This window comes from Saccostrea echinata, unplaced genomic scaffold (genome assembly GCF_033153115.1).
Source record: "Saccostrea echinata isolate AGI-Se365-2 ecotype Australia unplaced genomic scaffold, CSIRO_AGI_Sech_v1 ptg000050l, whole genome shotgun sequence".
NCBI lineage: Eukaryota > Metazoa > Mollusca > Bivalvia > Ostreida > Ostreidae > Saccostrea > Saccostrea echinata.
Window position 1 is genome coordinate 386,885 of NW_026889799.1, and position 20,616 is coordinate 407,500.

General features: G+C 33.7%; 2 protein-coding genes, 1 long non-coding RNA gene and 1 pseudogene across 3 annotated transcripts in view; 1 reads left to right on the forward strand and 3 right to left on the reverse strand.

Moving 5' to 3' along the window:
- The first annotated feature begins 2,625 nt into the window (after positions 1-2,625).
- On the forward strand, positions 2,626-3,412 carry LOC133203312 (uncharacterized). Its single transcript, XR_009723389.1, has 3 exons — positions 2,626-2,703; positions 3,036-3,099; positions 3,278-3,412. It is a non-coding gene; the product is annotated as an uncharacterized LOC133203312 (long non-coding RNA).
- A 2,446-nt stretch (positions 3,413-5,858) lies between these two features.
- LOC133203358 (tripartite motif-containing protein 2-like) lies at positions 5,859-10,117 on the reverse strand. The gene is made up of 2 exons (XM_061339153.1): positions 10,074-10,117; positions 5,859-6,213 (listed from the first exon to the last, which is right to left on the reverse strand). The coding sequence occupies exons 1-2, from the start codon at positions 10,115-10,117 to the stop codon at positions 5,859-5,861; spliced, it is 399 nt and encodes a 132-aa protein (XP_061195137.1).
- Positions 10,118-13,816: 3,699 nt separating this feature from the next.
- LOC133203329 (uncharacterized) overlaps positions 13,817-20,616 on the reverse strand; it is a 139,351-nt pseudogene continuing 132,551 nt past the window's right edge.
- Positions 15,034-20,616, reverse strand: part of LOC133203419 (uncharacterized) — an 8,826-nt gene continuing 3,243 nt past the window's right edge. The window contains exons 3-4 of the mRNA XM_061339199.1: positions 19,263-19,430; positions 15,034-15,042 (exon numbers count right to left, since the gene is read on the reverse strand). Coding sequence (XP_061195183.1) covers positions 15,034-15,042; positions 19,263-19,430 — 177 coding nt within the window. The remainder of the gene's footprint in view (positions 15,043-19,262; positions 19,431-20,616) is intronic.

Consider the following 20,616-nt stretch of genomic DNA (forward strand, 5'->3'; position numbering starts at 1 on the left):
TTCTAGGTATTCTGCTATACTTTTATTTTAATTTTTGTGTGAATGTGTGTTACCTTAAGACATGAACAATATGCTTTCATTCTAAAAAGAGAGTAAAATAAAAATTTCGCTGTGTGGACATAAAATGGAGATCTAATTGTACCTGGTATCCTGATTCAAGAAGAAGAACTTTGAGCTGAAAAAATACCATTCAATTTCATATTTCGCTTGTTTATTTCCCACATATATTTTAGAACTTCTTTCGTCAGTTTTCTTACCTCATTTTAAAGACATTGAATGACAAATATTGTTCCCTACAGTGTATACCTTCATACAAAAGAATTTGGCTACCAATCACACAAAAACAATTTTTGTGTTCCCTGTTTCACAAAACACCCCACTATGCGCTGATTATGAAATGTTTTTACGTTATAATACTCCCTGCGAAACCACAGAGTATGATCTTTCTGTACTTATATCCTGGTTCCCATGTTCATATTCGCCAAGGATAATGTTTTGCACCATCTTTATCAGAGACGGTTTCTGTGATGTGTTCGGTATAGCACTTTGAACTGAAATTTTCAGGTGCTATTATATTTTCTTTAGAAAATGAAGCTATAAACTATTAAAGTATAGTATGCTTACCCTTTATAACTTTCTTACAACATTTAGGTGGAAAAAGTTGGGTATTGATTGCATAGAGACAAACTTACAGGAAGCATACGAATATGTCTAATTATAAGATCAAATAATGTATCCTACGTGACAGAGATCACTTAAAACAGATGGGCTCTACATTTTATTTAAACTATAGGTACAATTTTATCATTGAAATCTGGATCAAGATCATATAAATTTTAACTACAAATCTGGTAGAGAATTTAAATTTTGAACTTACCAAATGTCAAGCATAATGATTAAATTCTTAAAGGAAATACTCAAAGAACTTTGTGTATATCAATTTTGATGACAAACAATACGTATTATGCTCTAAACATCATAAAAAATGTTTATAATGACATACAAAAATTCATATTTAATTTATTTAATTGGTGTTTATAATAACATCTCTTGTTAATTATAAAAACAATCATATATGTCACATTTGGAGTAAGTTTGCAAATAGTAATTAAAAGAATAATTTTAATCATGTCCTAATTTATTTAGCACTCCTGTCTCAATGAGAACATTTCAGCAGACATTGTTTAAGGAATCACTGTCTAGTTAGTAGAGTATGCCAGGGACATCAACGATAGTTGGAAACGTGGGATAATTTGCATAACGGGCGAAACCCGTTATGCATAAATTATCCCACGTTTCCAACTATCGTTGATGTCCCTGGCATACTCTACTAACTTGACAGTGATTCCTTATATTTCTATTTCATTGTGAAATAAAATTGTAAATTTAGATTTTGAAATTGTAGACTAATAGATTTAAATTACACAAGGCCTCACATGTCAATTTCAATAGTCCCGCAGTACAGTTAAGGCTACACATGAAGATAATATGGTAATGAGGTCATAATGAGGTTTGACGTCATGACAGTTGCTCCGCCTTGATAGATCCATATAAGGAAATAGAGCTCAAAAAAGCTATTTAATGATGATTGCAAGAATATGTATTGAATGTCTGTATTTTCAGGTTTAAATAAATAAACATTACTGATCTTCTCTTATATAGTAACAACACGTCTTCGAAATAATTCTCTTTTTATTGTGTCGTTTGGCTGCATTCGGCTTCAGCCAAGCGCTTGCACTCGGTGACACGGAATGTTGTTTACATCTAAAAACGTGGCGACAGCAGCTGAGATATGCAGTGGATAAATGCAACAATCAGGCAATCTTTAAAGAGAATAGAGATAAAATAAGAGACCTGGGCCTTGTTTATCTTTTTGATGAGAAGATAATGACGTTATATCGGGAAATCATGGAAAACTGAGACGATCCGCACTACCTCCCTAGGTCCCTTTCTGTTCATAAGGTGTGTATCAGTATGTGCATAGGTATTAACATGTAGACATACTATTCTTTACATCGATGTAAAATAACCTTGAACATGTACAATAAGATGTATTGTTACAGTCCGTCACAAACTGCAATGCAGTGCCTTGTGTGTACCCCCCCCCCCACCCCACCACCACCACCACCACCACCCACACACGCATACACAAAAACACACATATTATGAAAGTTGCACACTTTTAAATATGCAATGATGTTGTCCTTTGGCATACATGTACAAACATGTAATATAATATAAACACAGCACATCATGATATTAAATAGTATAATTTAGATGCAGTCACACTTAGTGTATCTGTGAAGTCAAACTGCACAGTGTACAATGTATGTGCACTGTACATACAAGAGTATAAGACCCTATATATTTTAATTTATACCTCTGGCAATCAAAAATATGTGAATTTTAAGATTTCAGTTTTTACCAGTGCTTCATATTTTAAATTCATCATAGCACTTTTACTATCTATATCACTAGGCTGTAAATTAATTTGTAGAATTTCTACATTAATGAAGATAAAATGTTTGAATTTTCATTTGTCTGACTACATGTACATTAAGTCAGTCTAATATGTATATACATGTATTTATGTACTGTTTATATGTATAATTCTTTTGTCATTGTAGCTATCACAGAACTGGTTAAAACTGGCATTTACATCAGCTAGAACTATCAAAATAGATGCATCAATTTCTCCACTGGGTATGATCACACTAAAGCATTTCACATTAATTTCATAGTATGCCAGTGTTAAATATTTTTTTAAATGTTGTATAGGTGAAAGAATTAAATGTTATCTCTAGTATATTGATTTTTTTTTTACTTAAATGAAGTTTAGCTACCAATTCTACTTTTGCAAATGTCATAGGTTTCAATTTCCCAGAAAAGTTTTGTATCAAAAGTTTGTTTCCATTTATTTTTTGAATTTCAGAAAATATAGTATAGCATGGTTTGTTTTGTACAATGCAATGTCATTTCATTCTACATTAGTAATCATTATGTTTTTCACTCATTACATATATATTGTGTTGTAGCTACTCCCAAACAATTTGAACAATGCATTCAGGCAGCAAGTGTTTCCACCAATAAAATAAAAAGGTATGCTCCATATAAGCTCTAAACCATACATATTCCTAGCAAGATTATTGAAATGTTTTGATAATAAAAATAGTAGAGTCATGTATATGCTTTCCATGTTTCTCAATGCATTGTTTTGAGTATCACTTTTTTAAAACACCAGTGAACCTTCCATAATGGTATTTCATTTTGTTTTCAGAATTGATTTCATCCAGAAGAACTGTTTGAACTGTGGACTGTTTGAAATATTTTGCACCTGCTCAGAAATCCCTTCACAGCTTGTCTTTGAATTTGAAAGGCTGTTTTTAATTAAATAAATTTTCTAGATAACTAATACTTTGAATTTTTAACAGTACAATGGTGTGAAAGTTTGAAGGCTGTTAAGATTTGAGTATCTTTACTTGCATGTTTCCTGACAGGCGCGTAGCTGCTTATACGCAAATACGCAGGTGCGAACACATCGTTTACAAATCTAAAAAAATGGGGGGGGGGGGGGAGGAGGGAAGGGAGAGCTTTGTGAGAAGAGAAAAAATATCAATACCATCCAGCAAATATTTGTGTTTCAAATTATTTTATCTCATACTGTTTCGATTCAAATTCAAATTCTATATTACCATATCTTTATAAAAAAAAATTGTAATGTTTTATTAAATCATTGCCAAAACCAAATAAAACATTCATTAATTTGTAATTCTTCTACAACACATTGATAATTTATTTTTAAGATCTTTGAGAAAATATCAACCGTTGAATGCTGTGATCAACTAGAATATGATTTGAAATATTATTTTTGTTAAAAATTGAAATTATTAATTATATTTGTTGCCGAAAGATGATACTAATATATCTTTTTAAAAAAAATATTCAGGCTCTACATGTACAATAAATTTGAACGGAAGTATTTAACTTTGTGTTAAAAACAATATTACTATGTCTTGTATTTTCTAAAGAAAATCGAAATGGCATGATTTTGAATGAAATATTTGGTAAAAACCATGAGCTTCCTGGGACTTCGCCCCTGGACCCTCATCTGGACCCACTGGGGGTCTCAAAGCGGACCCCAGCCGTTCTCTGCGTACATTTCACGTCCATTCTGGTATGCACCTGTCTGTGTTTTGGGGTACAACAAGATCTAAATTTCAGCATGTATATTGTGTTCACCTGTTCTTTAACAGAGTATCTGTTTCTGTATTACAAAGTTTTTACTATGATTATCTTGTTTGCGCATTGATTGATAATTACTCAAAAACATGAGACTAAAGCCCCCCTCCCCCCCCCCCCCCCCTACGCCGGTATGATTTGTGCTACAACACCCAAATAAGTAAAACCTGATATAAACACTGTTGTTTAATAATTTATTTTTAACATGCCAGTAAGTATATAGTATCAAAGGACCCAGAGGCAAACTGGTTGGGGGGGGGGGGGTTAGATCTGTAGAAAGGAAAACAGGTTATTAAATACAGGAGTAAGCACCCCAATCCCTTCCTTCTGTTCTTAAAACTTTCAACGTAGTCTAGAATCCAGAAACAGTTGAAGGTTTGATAACTAAAATAATCACATATGAAAAAAAAACAAACTAAGTTCTGTTGGAGATATTTTTTCTGTGTGTCTACTGAGGAAGAATAAATGTTTTATCATTGATAGGGGTTGTCTATTTTTTATTTTTATTACAAATGACTGAATCTTTCAATATTTTTAACCATGGGCATTTTCCAATTTATTTACATGATGGATGTTGCGGCAAATTTTAGGCGAACGGAGGAAATGCGGTAGGTGTCAAATACGTCTTGTGTAGCGTATAAAAGAACGAAGATATACAAAACAAAGTAAAGTCAAAGATTTTTTTATGCATACCGTTTTGATTTAGTGAAATAAAGCCCAGCGCAGTCCGTAGGTATTTGTTTAAAATTTGCGAGGTACATAAACTCTACTAAGTACCACAGAGTTATCTCCCATGCTGGGTCAATGATGCGTTTGAAAACTATATTTAGAATGAATGTGTTAAGATTTCAATTTTTAATCAAAAAGTGCAAGGGCAAGGCGACAACCCAAGAGGTAGGTTTTTATTTTAAATTCTTTATTTTGCTGTATAGTTTTTAAAAAGTGATGCTCATTTCTTTGTAATTCATTAGGCAATTTAAAATTTCCGATTAAATGATGAAAAATACTCTATTTTTGAATACTGGTGTTTGTTTTCAATGAATAACTTAAATATCTCAGAAATCTGACTGGATGAGCATTAGTTTTTCGATAGGATAGATACCAAGGGACACAATGAAACCTTGTGCAGTTCAAATATTGTTTGCCTTGCCCTTGCACTTTTTGATTAAATTTGACATTTCATATTTTGACCTAAAATCGGAGCTCATGTGACTTTAGAGGGTCACATGATGACAAAAAATACCGATGTGAAAAGCGATGGACAAACTCTTCATAAAGCCATTAAGATATTTCAGATAGAGTTTCATGCTAAAAAATAAGACGGTTGAACTTTAAGTGTCTCGTTTTTGGTGCCTTTTTATAGAAAATGTTGCCTTAACTGTACTGCGCCCCGCTCACTGACGTCAAACACAAAGACAGCCGCACGAGAATTACATGCATATTAGGCCTCCTTAGAGTCAGACACAAAGATATCCGCACGAGAATTACATGCATATTAGGCCTTCTTAGCTCCTGACCTTTCGCTTGGCGAAATTTGCATTCCGTTAGAATGATCAAGAAATCAACTCTCCTAACTTTCAAAGAGTTATCACAGAGAAAACAAATAGAAATGGAAATATTTACATATATTTAATTTTCTTAACTTTACCACTATGACCCTCAGCTACGAAGAGGTTGTCACTGGTGTCTACACTTAAACTGCATGGACGGAATAGACCACAGTTATCAATGTAACGGAGGAACTGTCCATCCCGATCTAGGATGTGGATACAGTCATCGTGACCATCTGTTGTCAGGATCTGACTTAGGCTGTTTGTTGCGATACCGTGAGGAGAGAATTGTTTCTGTGTAGTAGAAGGCTGACCCGTGTATTTAAATCGGAGTTTTCCTGCCTTATTAACAATCACCACTGCTCTGGCATCCCAGTCAGCCACACAGATATCCAGGTTCCTGTTCTGACTGATGTTTTTATCACTGTAAGAGTAACCAGACGAATACAAAGGTTTACCTGTACTATCAAACTGAATGGACCGTTCACGGTAGCTCAGTCGGTAGAGCGCTCGCTCCGTGATCGGGAGGTCGTGAGTTCGAATCTCGGCCGCGACATACCTAAGTCGATAAAAAAATGGGTAGCAACTGTTCCTTCGCCATGCGCTCGGCACTTTGAAGTGAAAGTTGCGGGTCCTTCGGATGAGACCTTAAAAACCGAGGCCCCGTGTCACGGCAGGCGTTGGCACGATAAAGATCCCTCACTGCTCAATGGCCCTGAGTGCCGAGTAAAGGTCAAAATTTGAAGGCCTTCACCGGTATATGGTGACGTCTCTATATGAGTGAAAAATTCTCGAATGGGACGTAAAACAATATACAATCAATCAATCAATCAAACTGAATGGTTTGTTTTTCTGTAGAGCCAGAGTAACGGACAACTTTTGTATGTTTATCATCACTGAACATGGTAACCAAGAGATTACAGTCCCTGAAACGTTCTACTTTCCCATTTTTCCGTTCGCTCACCGTTCGTTCACCGTTCGTTCAGCGTGCGTTCACCGTTCGTTCACCGTTCGCTCTCCGTTCACAGTTTTGCGTTCAGCGTTCACCATGCGCTCGCGTTCACCGTTCACAAAGCGTTCAGCGTTCGCTCTTTTCGTTCGTTCACTTTGGTTTCACCTTGCGTTCAGCGTTCACTTATCGTTCAGTCTGTATTGTCATTCGGAACTCAGAAGTGAATGGACTTATCTTTTTCTAAGTAAGGATTTACAAATTTAATAATTAACATATCATGTTTAAACAAAAAAATTATCTACAATATTTATTTTTTATTATTCTAACTTAGCTGTTAGGTTATTTATTAAATTTATCTAGAAAATAAATGTTTTTATGAGTACATGTATGTACCTATGTAGAACGATGCTGAAAAAATAAATTTAAATACGGGCAATATACAGATGCTTCAAGCACTGCAACATTTTCTTGTTGTGTTAAAGACAACAAATCGTTAATGGATAGAGAATAACCGAAGTCAATTAATTTACCAACTTCAGCAGAAATACGAAAATATTTATTTCTAACGCAATTTTATTTTCAAATAATACAGAAATACATGTTAGAACTAATTCTGAGGATTATAAGCAGTACTGCAGCTATCCAGTTTATTAAATATCTTTAGAGGGAATTAAATTGATAGTGTGGTTTGAAAAAAAAAATGTTTAAAATGTAATACATTATAGAATTTTTTTCAAGGAGCACACGGCGGGTGTGACCGGTCGGCAGGGGATGCTCACTCCTCCATGGCACCTGATCCCAACTCTGATGTTTGGAGGTCCGTGTTTGCTCTCCTCCTATTTTGTATTGATTAATGGACATTTTAGCTTGAATACTGTTCGTTATCTCCATATATTTCATTTCTACTTTACAAATATAAAGTCTTTAATTAGAGAGAGAGAAATGCCTTTATAACATGATTATCATTAATATAATCGAAGTGTTTCACCAGTAATGATATTTTTCACCGTAACTTTATATGTTTTCCATTAGATATTATTAAGAGCCCTCCCCCCCCCCCCCCTTTCCCGTAAATCTGTTACTTAGGTAGTATTTCCAGTATATTTTAATTAACATTTAAATAGAAGTTAATGTGTTTTGTAGCACAAAAATTTCAGTCTCAAAACAAAAATACATCTAAACAAAGTCATTAAACAATAGTAGTTCAAAATATACATGTGCCGGCGGTAACATTTTAAATTGGCAGTGAGTATGTTTCAAATTCAAGCGGCTTAATCATTCCAAGTGTTTATTCCCAATGTATTTTATTCATTTATTATTTTTTTTTTTTTTTTTAGAAATGTTGGAATCAGATCTAGAAATGATAAGAAAAAATGTTAAAACTTCTTGGAGATACTTAACACTTTGCCTTCGGTGTGACGAGACTTTGTCGAATGATTTTGATTGACAGGTCAAGCACGTGGACTTCGTGTGAACTTGAAGCAGGAAAATAAAAACCGATTATGACTGTAACACAAATAGGTGTGGTGATAAAGATAGTTTTTTCATTGCCTGGTATATTTAGAAAATAATTAAGAAATTTTATTTGATATAGGTACAAACATTTGAGAAGGGGGGAGGGGGTAAAACCGAATCTCTCTCTCTCTCATATTTGTCTGTTTAATAAAAACTATGACAGCATATTACTTAAATATGAAGTTGTGAAAACTTAATATATAACGAATAATATGATTGTCCCTTTGTATCATCTTGTCCCAGTATAATCACGGCCGGGAAACATGTAGAAGTCTGCTCAATAAATCATCATAAAAAATAAAACTGACTGTTAAATATATTATTGCATTAAAATTTTAAAATACGGGTGTATTTATGCAATACGTCCACATACCTTTGTAAAATATTTTATTTTTTCCTCATTTTTTTTACACGGAATCGTCTTGGCACGGAAATATATGTATGGTTGTTACAACCGTTGTAATTCATTCTATAAGTACGTAATTTGCTCTTCTAAAATCCACATTATTTGTAATGATTTTATATATCAAATAAGAATAAACATATTTATTTTACAACTAGATTAATTTTATCTTTTATACTACAGCGTTCGGTAACAATTACAATGTTTTACAGATATAAAAATCGTGTTATTAAAAAGTTGAATTTAAACATCGTACATATGCGAAGAAAATATTGTTAAAAAATTAAATTAAAAAGTTTACTTAATGTGCCTGTATCGTCTTTCTTAGGATACTTTTCATTGATTTGTTGATTTATTTATTATTCATTTATTTTTTAGCACCAGGCATACATACAATAGAATAGTTTCAATGTAAGGAAAAGATCAGAGGCATTCCGAACAAATCGTTCATCTTGCGTTCACCGTTCGTTCACCGTTCACTTTGAGTTCGCGTTTGCGCTCCGTTCGCTTTCTGCGTTCGCTCACCGTTCACCGTTCACACATCGTTCACCAAGTTGCGTTCATCGTTCACACATCGTTCACTCACCGTTCGCTCTGCGTTCGTTCAGAGTTCGTTCACCGTTCGCTCACCGTTCAAGTGGGAAAGTAGAACGTTTCAGGGACTGTACCAGAAGAGGTACAACACACATTGATAGGTATCCATCCCTGAAGTCTGATCACTTCCTGTATATGTTTATTCTTCGCTATGTTTACAGTTCTTGTTCGAGGGTCAGTATAAACTAGTTCTCCATTCCTTGTCAAGGCTATATCAAATGTCTTTTGCCAGACTTGGTTTTGATTGACTGCAGTAGCCTGCTGTCGAGATTGTAAAGTTTCATGATTTTGTCCTCCCCACATGTCCAGATTTCTTCATCACTGAGACTGGTAACACTCTATAGTTGGTAATGCCCAGTGTCTATGTTGGTGATGAGTTCTGGTTCATCAAGCAGTGGTTTGACTGGAGAGCAAGATACAGTTTCTGGTGTCTTTATTGAGTACCCATGTTCTTCTGTTGTAATGGATAATTGTGATATAGAACCAAATAACTGTAAACACTGTTGCTTACTGTTTCTTGTAGTAAACTATGGAAACTCAACCTTCAATGTAGGTGGAAGTTTATCAAAAATATCTGAATTGATTTCATAGGAAAGTATTTTGGAAGCTTCCTTTGATTTTAGTTTCTCATTAATTTCTGATATAGCCTGTTCAATGTCAGTAACAAGTTTCTTTATATTGTCTAGGTGTTTATTTAGGGCATCTCTATGTTGGTTTCTCATTTTGTTGATTTCTTCCTTGTTTTTTCTCTATAACTTTGTCAATTTCTCTGTGCCATTCTTCTCCATGTTTTGTGACCTCTGATGTAAGTTTCTCGTACTTTCCGTCTATTTCAGCTATCTGGGTTTCTGCATCACTAACCATTTCTTTGAATTTTGAGTAAACTGCATTGAACCGTTCACGGTAGCTCAGTCGGTAGAGCGCTCGCTTCGTGATCGGGAGGTCGTGAATTCGAATCTCGGCCGCGACTGACCTAAGTCGATAAAAAATGGGTAGCAACTGTTCCTTCGCCATGCGCTCGGCACTTTGAAGTGAAAGTTGCGGGTCCGATGAGACCTTAAAAACCGAGGCCCCGTGTCACGGCAGGCGTTGGCACGATAAAGATCCCTCACTGCTCAATGGCCCTGAGTGCCGAGTAAAGGTCAAAATTTGAAGGCCTTCACCGGTATATGGTGACGTCTCTATATGAGTGAAAAATTCTCGAATGGGACGTAAAACAACATACAATCAATCAATCAATCAAAATGGTTTTGACACTGAGGGTACACAAGTTTAGATCTTCTAAAATCAAAAGGAACCACATCATGCTATCTAGAAACATCACAGATGTGTTCACCAACACAACCTTTACACAGATTCATGGGACGTAAGTTACAGTACTTTTGTACAACTCTATCTTCACAGAGATCACATATAATGATATCCTGGAAACAAAGTCTGGGGTCAATTTCCTCAGAATCTTTAAAATACTGCAAAATTTAATTATCATAATTGAATGATAAAATAATAATGTTCTAAAAAGCAAGCACTTTATGAAATCTGGTAAAAGCAAAAGAAAATGAAATTAGATTTTTACCTGCTAAATCTGGTGTAACTGCATGAACATGAAACTACAACTGCAATTTATTAATTTTTTAGTGGATTTAAAACAAATTATATTACTTTTTTATCAATGTGTAAACCACACTTGTATAAATTTTGATATTAAACTCAGTCTGACACAATTCTGGATTTTATCTGTATCAGCGTAATTTAATCCCAATTTGATAACTTAGCTCAGTTGTCAATCTATAATATACCTCTTAGTACTCTAGTGTTTTGCTATTAAAGTTTTCAACAAAAACAACAACAACAAAAATAAATATAAATGTACATAATTAATAACTGTTTAAAGAAAGTGTGCATATCTCACTAAAGAAGGAATATCTGTTTTAAGTTGAACAACTAAATATTATTAAACCAAGCTACATAATTTGGTGAAAAATGAGAAAATGTAATTTTTCAGTTCAAAGTAATTTTTGAAAAGAAATATATATGTTTTGTTATTTTGAAGTTTGTGGAAACATTTGTAGTATTTTTACACAATTAAAATTTCATAATTAGAGTTTTTATTTAAAAAAAAGGAAAAATTAGCAATATCTAACTGTTCTGTATGGGAGATAAGAAAATGTTTGTGGTATTTATCTTTAAATGCAACTTAACTTCTTTAAGAAAATATCTTGGTTGTTAATAAATAAATATATCAATGTGTGTTGATAAAAACCTTAGGCTGTATGAGGGTTTATCAAAAAGTTCGAGGACTGGCCTCATAAAATTTAAATGGTAACATCGATGAATTTTTACATATTTATTCAACAACATATTTTCTGGCTTCAGAATAAGCCAGATGATGTATGGTTGTCCTTTATAAAATTGTAAACGTTTCTGTAAGCAATTGCATGACCTTAAGCAGTGCAACCTCAATAATTAGTTTGATATGAGCACTTAATTGTAATCCAATATCCAATTTAATTCACTATTTAGTGAAACCAAAGTCAGTCATGCCGAAAAGTAATTGCTCGCATGTGATAGAAATTGGATCCATAAATACATGTATCTAATCATTGTCTTTGATTTTTTTTAAAAATGGCTACCCAGTAATGCCTTAATTTGGCATCACCTAACAAATAATCAAAACCAAGTTCAATAATTCACCAGTGACATTTGTTTTAAGACTTGGTTCAGGTAGAGGTGTAATCTATACAGTCAGTTGCCATAAATGTGAAACACAAAGATCCAAATTGGGGTACATGTCTTTGATGTATGTGAAGAAGGGTCCGAGGAAATTGTGAAATGAAAAGAATGTAGAAAGAATGCCAGTGGGAAAAGTGATCAATTGAAAAATCCCAAAGAAAAATGTCATATAAGATGTTAAGACTAACCATCTTTGAGGAACAATCCTGAGTAACAGTGAACCATTACTTTGTCACTAGCTTGGGTTTTCAACACACCTAAGAGGCCATATAGCTCTACTAAAGTAAAATATTTCCCCAAAACAGGAACACATAACTGTCAACATTCAATTTGTTGAAAAACGTGTGTAATTGTTTGATTGTTGTTAGCAAGACCTATAGTATTTATTAAAGGATTTAAGTTTAATACTGTGTGCTTTGCATGATTAAAAAATCTGTTGACATGGCTTTAGTTTCTTTCCTTTGGAAAGAGGATATTAACATTAGTGTAGCACAAGATATGTTGATGGAATCCCACCCAGAACTCATACCATTCTTTTTAACTTTGTTATCAGAAACTGTGAAACTGTCAAGAACTCTTGGAGATGAGAAAGAACAGATCAGTTTTAAACCAGGGGTTTGTGCTGAGAGATCAAATTTATTTCAAGTTATTTTTTGCAAATATGCTCAGAAACTGGTGCGGATGCCAGCTAGCTCTGTATCTATACATAGAATTTTCTTCAATTTTGGCCAATTTCAAACTAAGCTAAGAAACAAACTTAGCGGAGTTGGAGGGGATATAGTAATGCGCTTGTGGGCTTGTGGGTGAGTTAGTTCGTCCTTGTGTGCGTAACAGAAGTGACGTAATTTGCATCGGGATTGATGTTGAATACTGCCTTGATTTATAAATATGCTCTTTTTCGAGGGGATTCTCTGCTTTGTGGTGTCTTTGTTTATGTATCAATATACCCTTATCACCTGCAGATTTAGTTTATACCTCCCAGTTGATTCAATACAGAATTTTCATACATATTTTTGAGGCCATTATTTACACCCTGAATTGTCTAGTGATTTTTCCGTTTGCCTGATCAAGACAAGAAACACCCGGCGGGTGTGACTGGACAACAGGGAATGCTTACTCATTTCATAAACAACGACACAAGTAACCCTCGTCTGTAAGATACATTATGCAAGCTCACCTTTCCACACTTCTATAGAGAACAGTACAAATTCCAAACAAAGCAGATGACTTACTTCTGTGAAAACAATTTTGGGGAGATTTGATTATCAGTATGAGCCCTAAAGGGCCATCTTTAAAAATTGTTTGTTTGCCCTATCCGGACTGACTGGCTACCAATCGAATCAAAACTTTTTTTCAACCACCAGAAAGCAATTATTTTTTTATTCATTCTGGACAATAGATTTTGAAAATTAAGCATCGAATTTGAGCTTTTCTGAGAAAAAAATTACCACTTACCTCCTAACCAATTTTTTCGTCCCGAGTCGGGAGAGGGCAAACAAACATGATAAATGATATTTATTTTTTCTTTTATATCAAATACATGAACTAAATTTATATACTTTAAAAATAAATTGAACAGTATAGCTGTTTCTGTGTCATAAGCGGTAAAATGTGGAACGGTCTTTCTTTGCATTGTCAGTTCAATCCCTAGCTTGGGTGCTGCCATATTTTCTGTAGAAAAGGAAGCTGTACACTATTTCAGCATAAAATGCCTAATATGCTATATACATTCTTTTCCTTCATGTATAAGGAAAAAGTTGAGTAGTGATTAAGGAAAGACAGAATTTTGCAGTCATGTCTCCATGAAAATAAAATTGCAACACACATTGTTTACATATATTTGATTATTTTCACTTCATCACTGTTAAACTCGGCCACAAACAGGTAGTCTCTATTGTCTACACATAAATCCTATGGATACTTTGGATAACAGTTATCAATGTAACGGAGGAAATGTCCGTCCTGGTCTAGGATATGGATACAGTGGTTGTAACAGTCTGCTGTCAGGATCTGACTCTGGTTGTCTGTTGTGATGCCAAGTGGATCAAATGATCCCTTGGTAGTAGAGGGATGACCAGTGTATTTAAATTGGAGTTTTCCTGTCTGATTAACCACCACTACTGCCTTGGCTTCCTGGTCAGCCACACAGATATCCAGGTTTTTGTTCTCACTGATGTGTTTAAGGTAACCAGATGAATACAGAGGATTACCTTCACTATCAACTGAATGGTTTGTTTCTCTGTGGATCCAGAGTAACGAACAACTTTTGATCGTTTATCATCGCTGTACATGGTAACCAGGAGGTCACCAGAGGAGGTACTGCAGACATAGTAAGGTTTCCAACCCTGTAGTCTGTCCACTTTCCGTATCTTATAATTCTTCACCATGTTTACAGTTCTTGTATCAGGGTCAGTATAAACTAAATCTGCACTCCTTGTCACTGTGATGTTACCTGGCCATTTCCCTGACTTGGTTTGGATTGACTTTAGTACTTTGCCCTGGATGTTGTAGAGTTTTATTATTTTCTCATGGCCACGTGTCCAGATTTCTTTATCCCTTACACAGGTAACACTGCGTAGATATTCATACCCAGTGTCTATGGTGGTGATGAGCTCTGGTTCATCAAGCAGGGGTTTGACTGTAGGACAAGATACAGCATCTGGTGTCTCCATTGTGTAGCCATGTTTAGATTTTCTCAAATCACAAGGCAACACTTCATGCTTCTTAGAGACGTCGGAGATGTGTTCCGCCATACAAATCTTGCACAGATTCATGGGACATAAGTTACAGTACATTTGTACAACTATGTCTTTACAGAGGTTACATCTAATGATGTCCTGGACACAGAATCTGGGGTTCATTTTAACAGATTCCTTAAAATGCTGTAAACTTTAATGTAGCATAATTGAATAATCAAACGTAGAGAATGATGTAAAAAAGCATGCATGTTAAAAAAATGTGTTAGGAAGATGGAAATGAGGATTTTACCTACTAAATCTTTTGTATCTGTAACTGCGTGAACTTGAAACCGTGGCTGCAATGATTTATCAGTGGAGCTAAAACAAATCATATGACTTTAAAATCATTGATAAACTATCTCACACTTACATGAACTTTGATATTAAACTGATACACCTTTGCATTTTATCTGTTTCTGTGTTGTTTTATTTTTTATTCCTAATTTGCTAATATTTATTTACATCATAATAGCTCCGGTGTTAACTATTGATCTGAAATGTACTTTTTAGCATTGTTCTACTATTAAGTATAAATTTTCAATAATAGATATAAAATATAAATTTTCACCATTAAGAACTGTGTACAAAATTTACATTAAATGCAACTTTATTAAGCAAATACTAGTATCTTGCTGTAATACTATCATATATAGACAAAAAAGTGTCAATACTTCAATTTTTATTCTCTTCACATGTAATTTCATATAAAAGCAACTTAAAAAGACTTCAAGGGCTCATTCTTGTTAAATAGTTTTTATAACCCCCCCCCCCCCGCAAAGTTTTGGGTGGGTATATAGGAATCAAATTGTCCATCTGTATGTCCGGTCCATATCTTTCTTATGGAGGATCATTAGAATCTACTACTTCACACAAAGATTGTTCATGAGCTGAGGGTGTGACAAGACAAGGTGTGGGAAAGTTCAAGGTCACTGAAAGAAAAAGTTCATAATCCGTGTCCGGTCCATATCTTTCTGAAGGATAAACTTGGTGAGTTCCCATTTTGCAAAAAGATTGTTTATGACTTGAGGATGTGTCAAGCCTTGACCTAGGGTCATACAAATGTATGTGCAAGTTCAAGATTACTAACAGTAAAGTTCATAATTCATATCTGGTCTGTATCTTTCTTATGGAGAATAATGTTGGGATGTTGGGAGTTTCATCTTCACAAAAAGATTGCTTATGACCTGAGGGTGTGTCAAGATCAGGGTGTGTCAAGATCTTTACCTAGAGTCACTGTAGAAAAAAAAAAATAGATAAATAATGCATCCATACTTTCCAATAGAGAAATACTTGAAAAATTATTCGATTCAATTTTTCACTTTATATCATTATTTTTGTGACACATTTAATACGGTATAAACAAGCAAATTCAAAGAATTTCGGTGACTTAGTGGGTGAGATGCCATTATATATGGCATATTGTGTCAACTATGAACGTCCTATCATATGTCATTTAAAAGTAATCACCAAATTTAATTTTTTTTTTTGGGGGGGGGAAATTAGGTCGAACATGAAGGTCAAGGGATCAAAAATCATACCATGCTCGAAACCATCTTGTCATAGGTAATGCACATGTCAAATATGAAAGCCCTATCTCTTCTCAATCAAAAGTTATAAGGAAAAATAATATTTTGAAAAGTAGGTCAAACTTCAAGGTCAAGGTCAGCGGGTCAAAAATCATAGTATATTTGGAAAGGTCTTGTCACAGGTAATATACATGTGTAAAATGAAAGCCCCACCTTTTATCTCCCAAAAGTTATATGACAATTTTAAAGTAATGTTAAAATTTTTGAAAAGTAGGTCAAACTTCAAGATCACAGGGTCAAAAATCATAGTATATTGGAAAGATCTTGTCACAGGTAATGTACATGTAAAATATAAAAGCCCTATCCTTCTCCTTGTAAAGTTATGATCAAAGTTAAAATTTCTGTGACAGAAAGACTGACAGATGAATGCAATTTAATGTCCCCTCGCTTTAGGAAAAGAGGGGGACAATAATGGCATCCCATGCACTAAGAGACCAAAAGCGGGGGACCACAATTCTTTGAATTTGCTTGTTGTCTTTGCTGACCCAGTGGTTCTTGAAGATTTATTAAAGATTTCATTAAATTTTCACTAAGTCTTAATTACCTCCCCTTGGAAGATGGCATGGCCCTTTATTTAAACAAACTTAAATTCCCTTTACCCAAGAATTTTTTGTGGTGAGTTTGGTTGAAATTGGCTTGGTGGTTCTTGCAAAGATGAGAAAGTGAGATTTAAAAGTAGTCATAAGAAAATGTTTAAGTATTTTTGGCTCAGGTGAGCTAAAATCATACCACCAGAGAGCCTTTTTCATGATGCTCGTCATCTTTGATACATGACATTGTCATGGGATATTGGGATGATTAGCTCCATCAAGGTAAAATATGAACACAGAGAGCAATCCATCAAAGAACTATTAATTGAAACCTGGAGGGTTATAAGACAGTTTAATTACATTAAACCATAGATATAACATCACCCAATTATTTAATATTTCACTGATATTACATATTGTACAAAAATGTGTAAATCATAAATCTATACATTAAATACATTCAAAAAATGCATTATATTTACCTTTAAATACTGTACATAGTTACATATAATATTTTTTTTTTAAAATAAATCATATCTCATGTATCTTGAAAAGAATTTGAGATTAAAAAAATTATACAACAATAAATTATAAAGCATTATTTGGTTGATTTTTTGAAAACTTATGTATGTATTAAGAAATAAAATATAGTACAAAATATTACTTCAGGATTCATAATTCAGGTACTTTGATCAAGCTCAGGTGAGCTAAAGAGCTAAAGAGCTTGTCTTACTTTTCATGTTAATGCATTCATTCACAATTTTTTAGCTGTACTACATGTTTATTAAAGGACAAATGTGTACATGTACATATATGTTACTAATCCTGATAATATAAACTTCTAACTCTGCAGAGCAAACCAAGTTGAAACATTGTATCCAGAATTTCTTCACGATCTTTTCTAATTAAAAAGTTGTAAGGTCTTGAGTAAAGAATGCTACTTCTGTCATCTTCCACTTTATCACCGTTCCTTAACTTTTGGAAATGTTCAGTGCTCAAATCCAAACGTGTGAAAATGATCTGCAATATTGAAATATCCATATTATTAAGTACTTGTTTATGTTCTTGTTAATAATTATCTTTACGGATACAATTTTTCACAGCCGTGAAATACTGCAATTCATCTGTTGAAAGTAATGATTTGCAAGTCCTATTGCAACAAAAATTCCATTTTCCTTCCTTTGACACGAGTGTTAAAAAGAAAATATCCAACATTGATATAGATGATATAGACTAAAAAATGCTTAAATTGCTTGAAATTGCTGATAAAATCGATGTTTACTATTATCTAATAAAACAATCATTTAGCTATAATGTCTCAAGTACATGTAGCAAACAGAAAATTCAACTCTTTGAACTGATGAAAATATAAAAAAAAAATTGGTGTGAATTAATTCCAACTACGGTAAACACAATATCTTTTATGCCTATCTGAAGTGTTCTATTACTACCTTAACAACATGTCAAGAGAATGAGTGGAACAAACATAGAGCAGAGGATATAATAACTTTCACTGTGCTATATGATAGATATCACATTTATTACTTAATGTTTACATTAGCAGGACTGAAATTAAAACAAGAGGCCCATGGGCCACATGGCTTACCTGAGCACTTGGCAAGAAAAAAATGAAATGATTCAGAAGATATCGAACAGTTCAATGACAGACTTATTTGCAAAGAAGATCATTGTATAGACAAACAAGATTAATGCAATCCTTGCAACATCAACTTATTTGTCAAAAGCCTGCCTTATTTTAGAAATTGTTTGCATGTATATTGCTTGTAGAGTGATATGGAGACTAGTTCTTCAGATAAGGCTATATAAATCCAGGTCCTATGTCACAGAAACTGGCACGAAAAAGATTCCTTACTTCTTAAAAGCACGAGTGTCAAGTATAGGTTTAAATACAGCCCTCCACCTTTTCTCAATATGAGTGAAAAAGTTCTCAAATGGACATTAAGCAAGCAAATAAACAAATCCAATAGTAGAATTAAATCAAAGTTATTCTAAAATTCAATTGTAATAAATTTCCTTTTTTTTCAAATAAAAAAACTCATATTTTGTCATATTTATAAAGCAAAACGTCCTTTTAAAAAACTAAATCATATAGCAAAATTCAACATATCAAGACAACTGTACTTATTAGCTCTTACCTGCACATGTGAGTTATGGTTAAGAATCACTCAAAATAATAGCTAATTTATTTTATTCAAATGCAATTTATTAAGAATAAATCTACAACAGTTCATTCTATTGAGTTGCTTATTGATTAAAAATTAAAATTGTAATTACTAGGATGGTTCTGGATAAGAAGTCAAAACTATGAAAAGTAAAGGACAGAGAGTTGTGCAATTGACAAACTTCTATCAGAAATGTTCACTAAGATTTTCAAGTAATAAAATTTATTAAAATTACTAACCGTGGTCTTTACAAAAATAATTCCAAAAGATGTATTAGGTATTGCAGAATTCATGATTTCCACTAAAAGTTCTCCTTCATGCCGTCCTAACAAATTCTCGACAGGTTGGCTTCGAAACTTCTCATCTCTGATACTAAAATCAATGGCATTTTCCATGTTCACATTCACCTGAGATTACATTTTTTTTATTAGCTTTGCTTTACAATATATGAATAAGATTATTAACCAAAAATCTATTATGATACAATGGCTCCATTCATTGGTTTTAACTATAAAGGAGAAAAATCTGCAAGAGACTTAATGTAAAACTCTTGATTCCTTCGATTCCCAAACTATCTCTAGAGGTCATGACTGAACAAATTTTAATTTACATTGCCTGAGGTTGCTTCAATATAAATATTGAATAATTGTGACTTTGTTGATCTTGAGATAATTAATTTAAAAGATGCCCACTGTGGCCCTGCGCAGCTCTGTTAAGGCTGCATAAAGGGGGCGGGGCCTAATTTATACGGGAAATGTCTACTGTGACATCACACAAATATAGCAATTCCTCACAACAACAGAAAATGAAATAATATGCGGTTTTAAGCTGCATAAGAGTGATAAACTACATCAAAACTTACCACTGCATTCATTTGTGTCGCTATTTAAATCCCAAACAGCAAGATATGAACAAGTCACTGATCGCAATGTACTTGTCGACATGACGTCATCATGGTAAAATTTGACGCATTTTATGTGCAGTGAGAGGTGGATCAAGTAATTTAACCACAGTGGAAAACGCATTTTATTATTAAACAGAATATTATTTGCAAATCTTAGGTAGACCATTAATACAAATCTGAAACCTTTGTTTAGTGCCATTATTTAAAAACTAGAAAGAAAATGTATTGAATTAATTCTACCGTGTTTTTGTGTACTGGGTGTGCATGTTTCACGCGGAGGTGCCTCGTTAAATCGCCTTTTCGCAAGGGCATACACTTAATTGATCTTGACCATTTTTTAAATATGCATAACGGAAACATTCCTTAACTTGAAAAGTGCTGCTGCTTTCCTGAAATCGGGAGCATTACTAAATAAATAAATAAAATACATGGTAAAGGTCACACATATTTCGACATAAGCCAAATAACTTGAAATTTAAAGTAATAAAATGCGAATTCTATTTAAAGCAGCAGCACTTTTCATAAACTACAAGTTATATAGATACAATTTATTACCGAAATTTTTAATTCTAACTAGGGTATGCCCTTGCGATATTGAAATTTGTTGATGACCTACATACAGTACACATTAAATGCATTTATCACGTGACTGTCAAATAACGTGACCAAACCAAATTCTGTACAGAGCG

What these genes read in the sequence shown, in the direction of transcription:
- LOC133203358 (XM_061339153.1), bottom strand. Translation starts at nt 10,117, where the DNA reads ATGGTTAGTGATGCAGAAACCCAGATAGCTGAAATAGACGGAAA. An exon ending in ATAGCTGAAATAGACGGAAA is followed by an intron (nt 6,214 to 10,073) that starts GTACGAGAAACT and finishes TTACTCTTACAG; the next exon opens with TGATAAAAACATCAGTCAGA.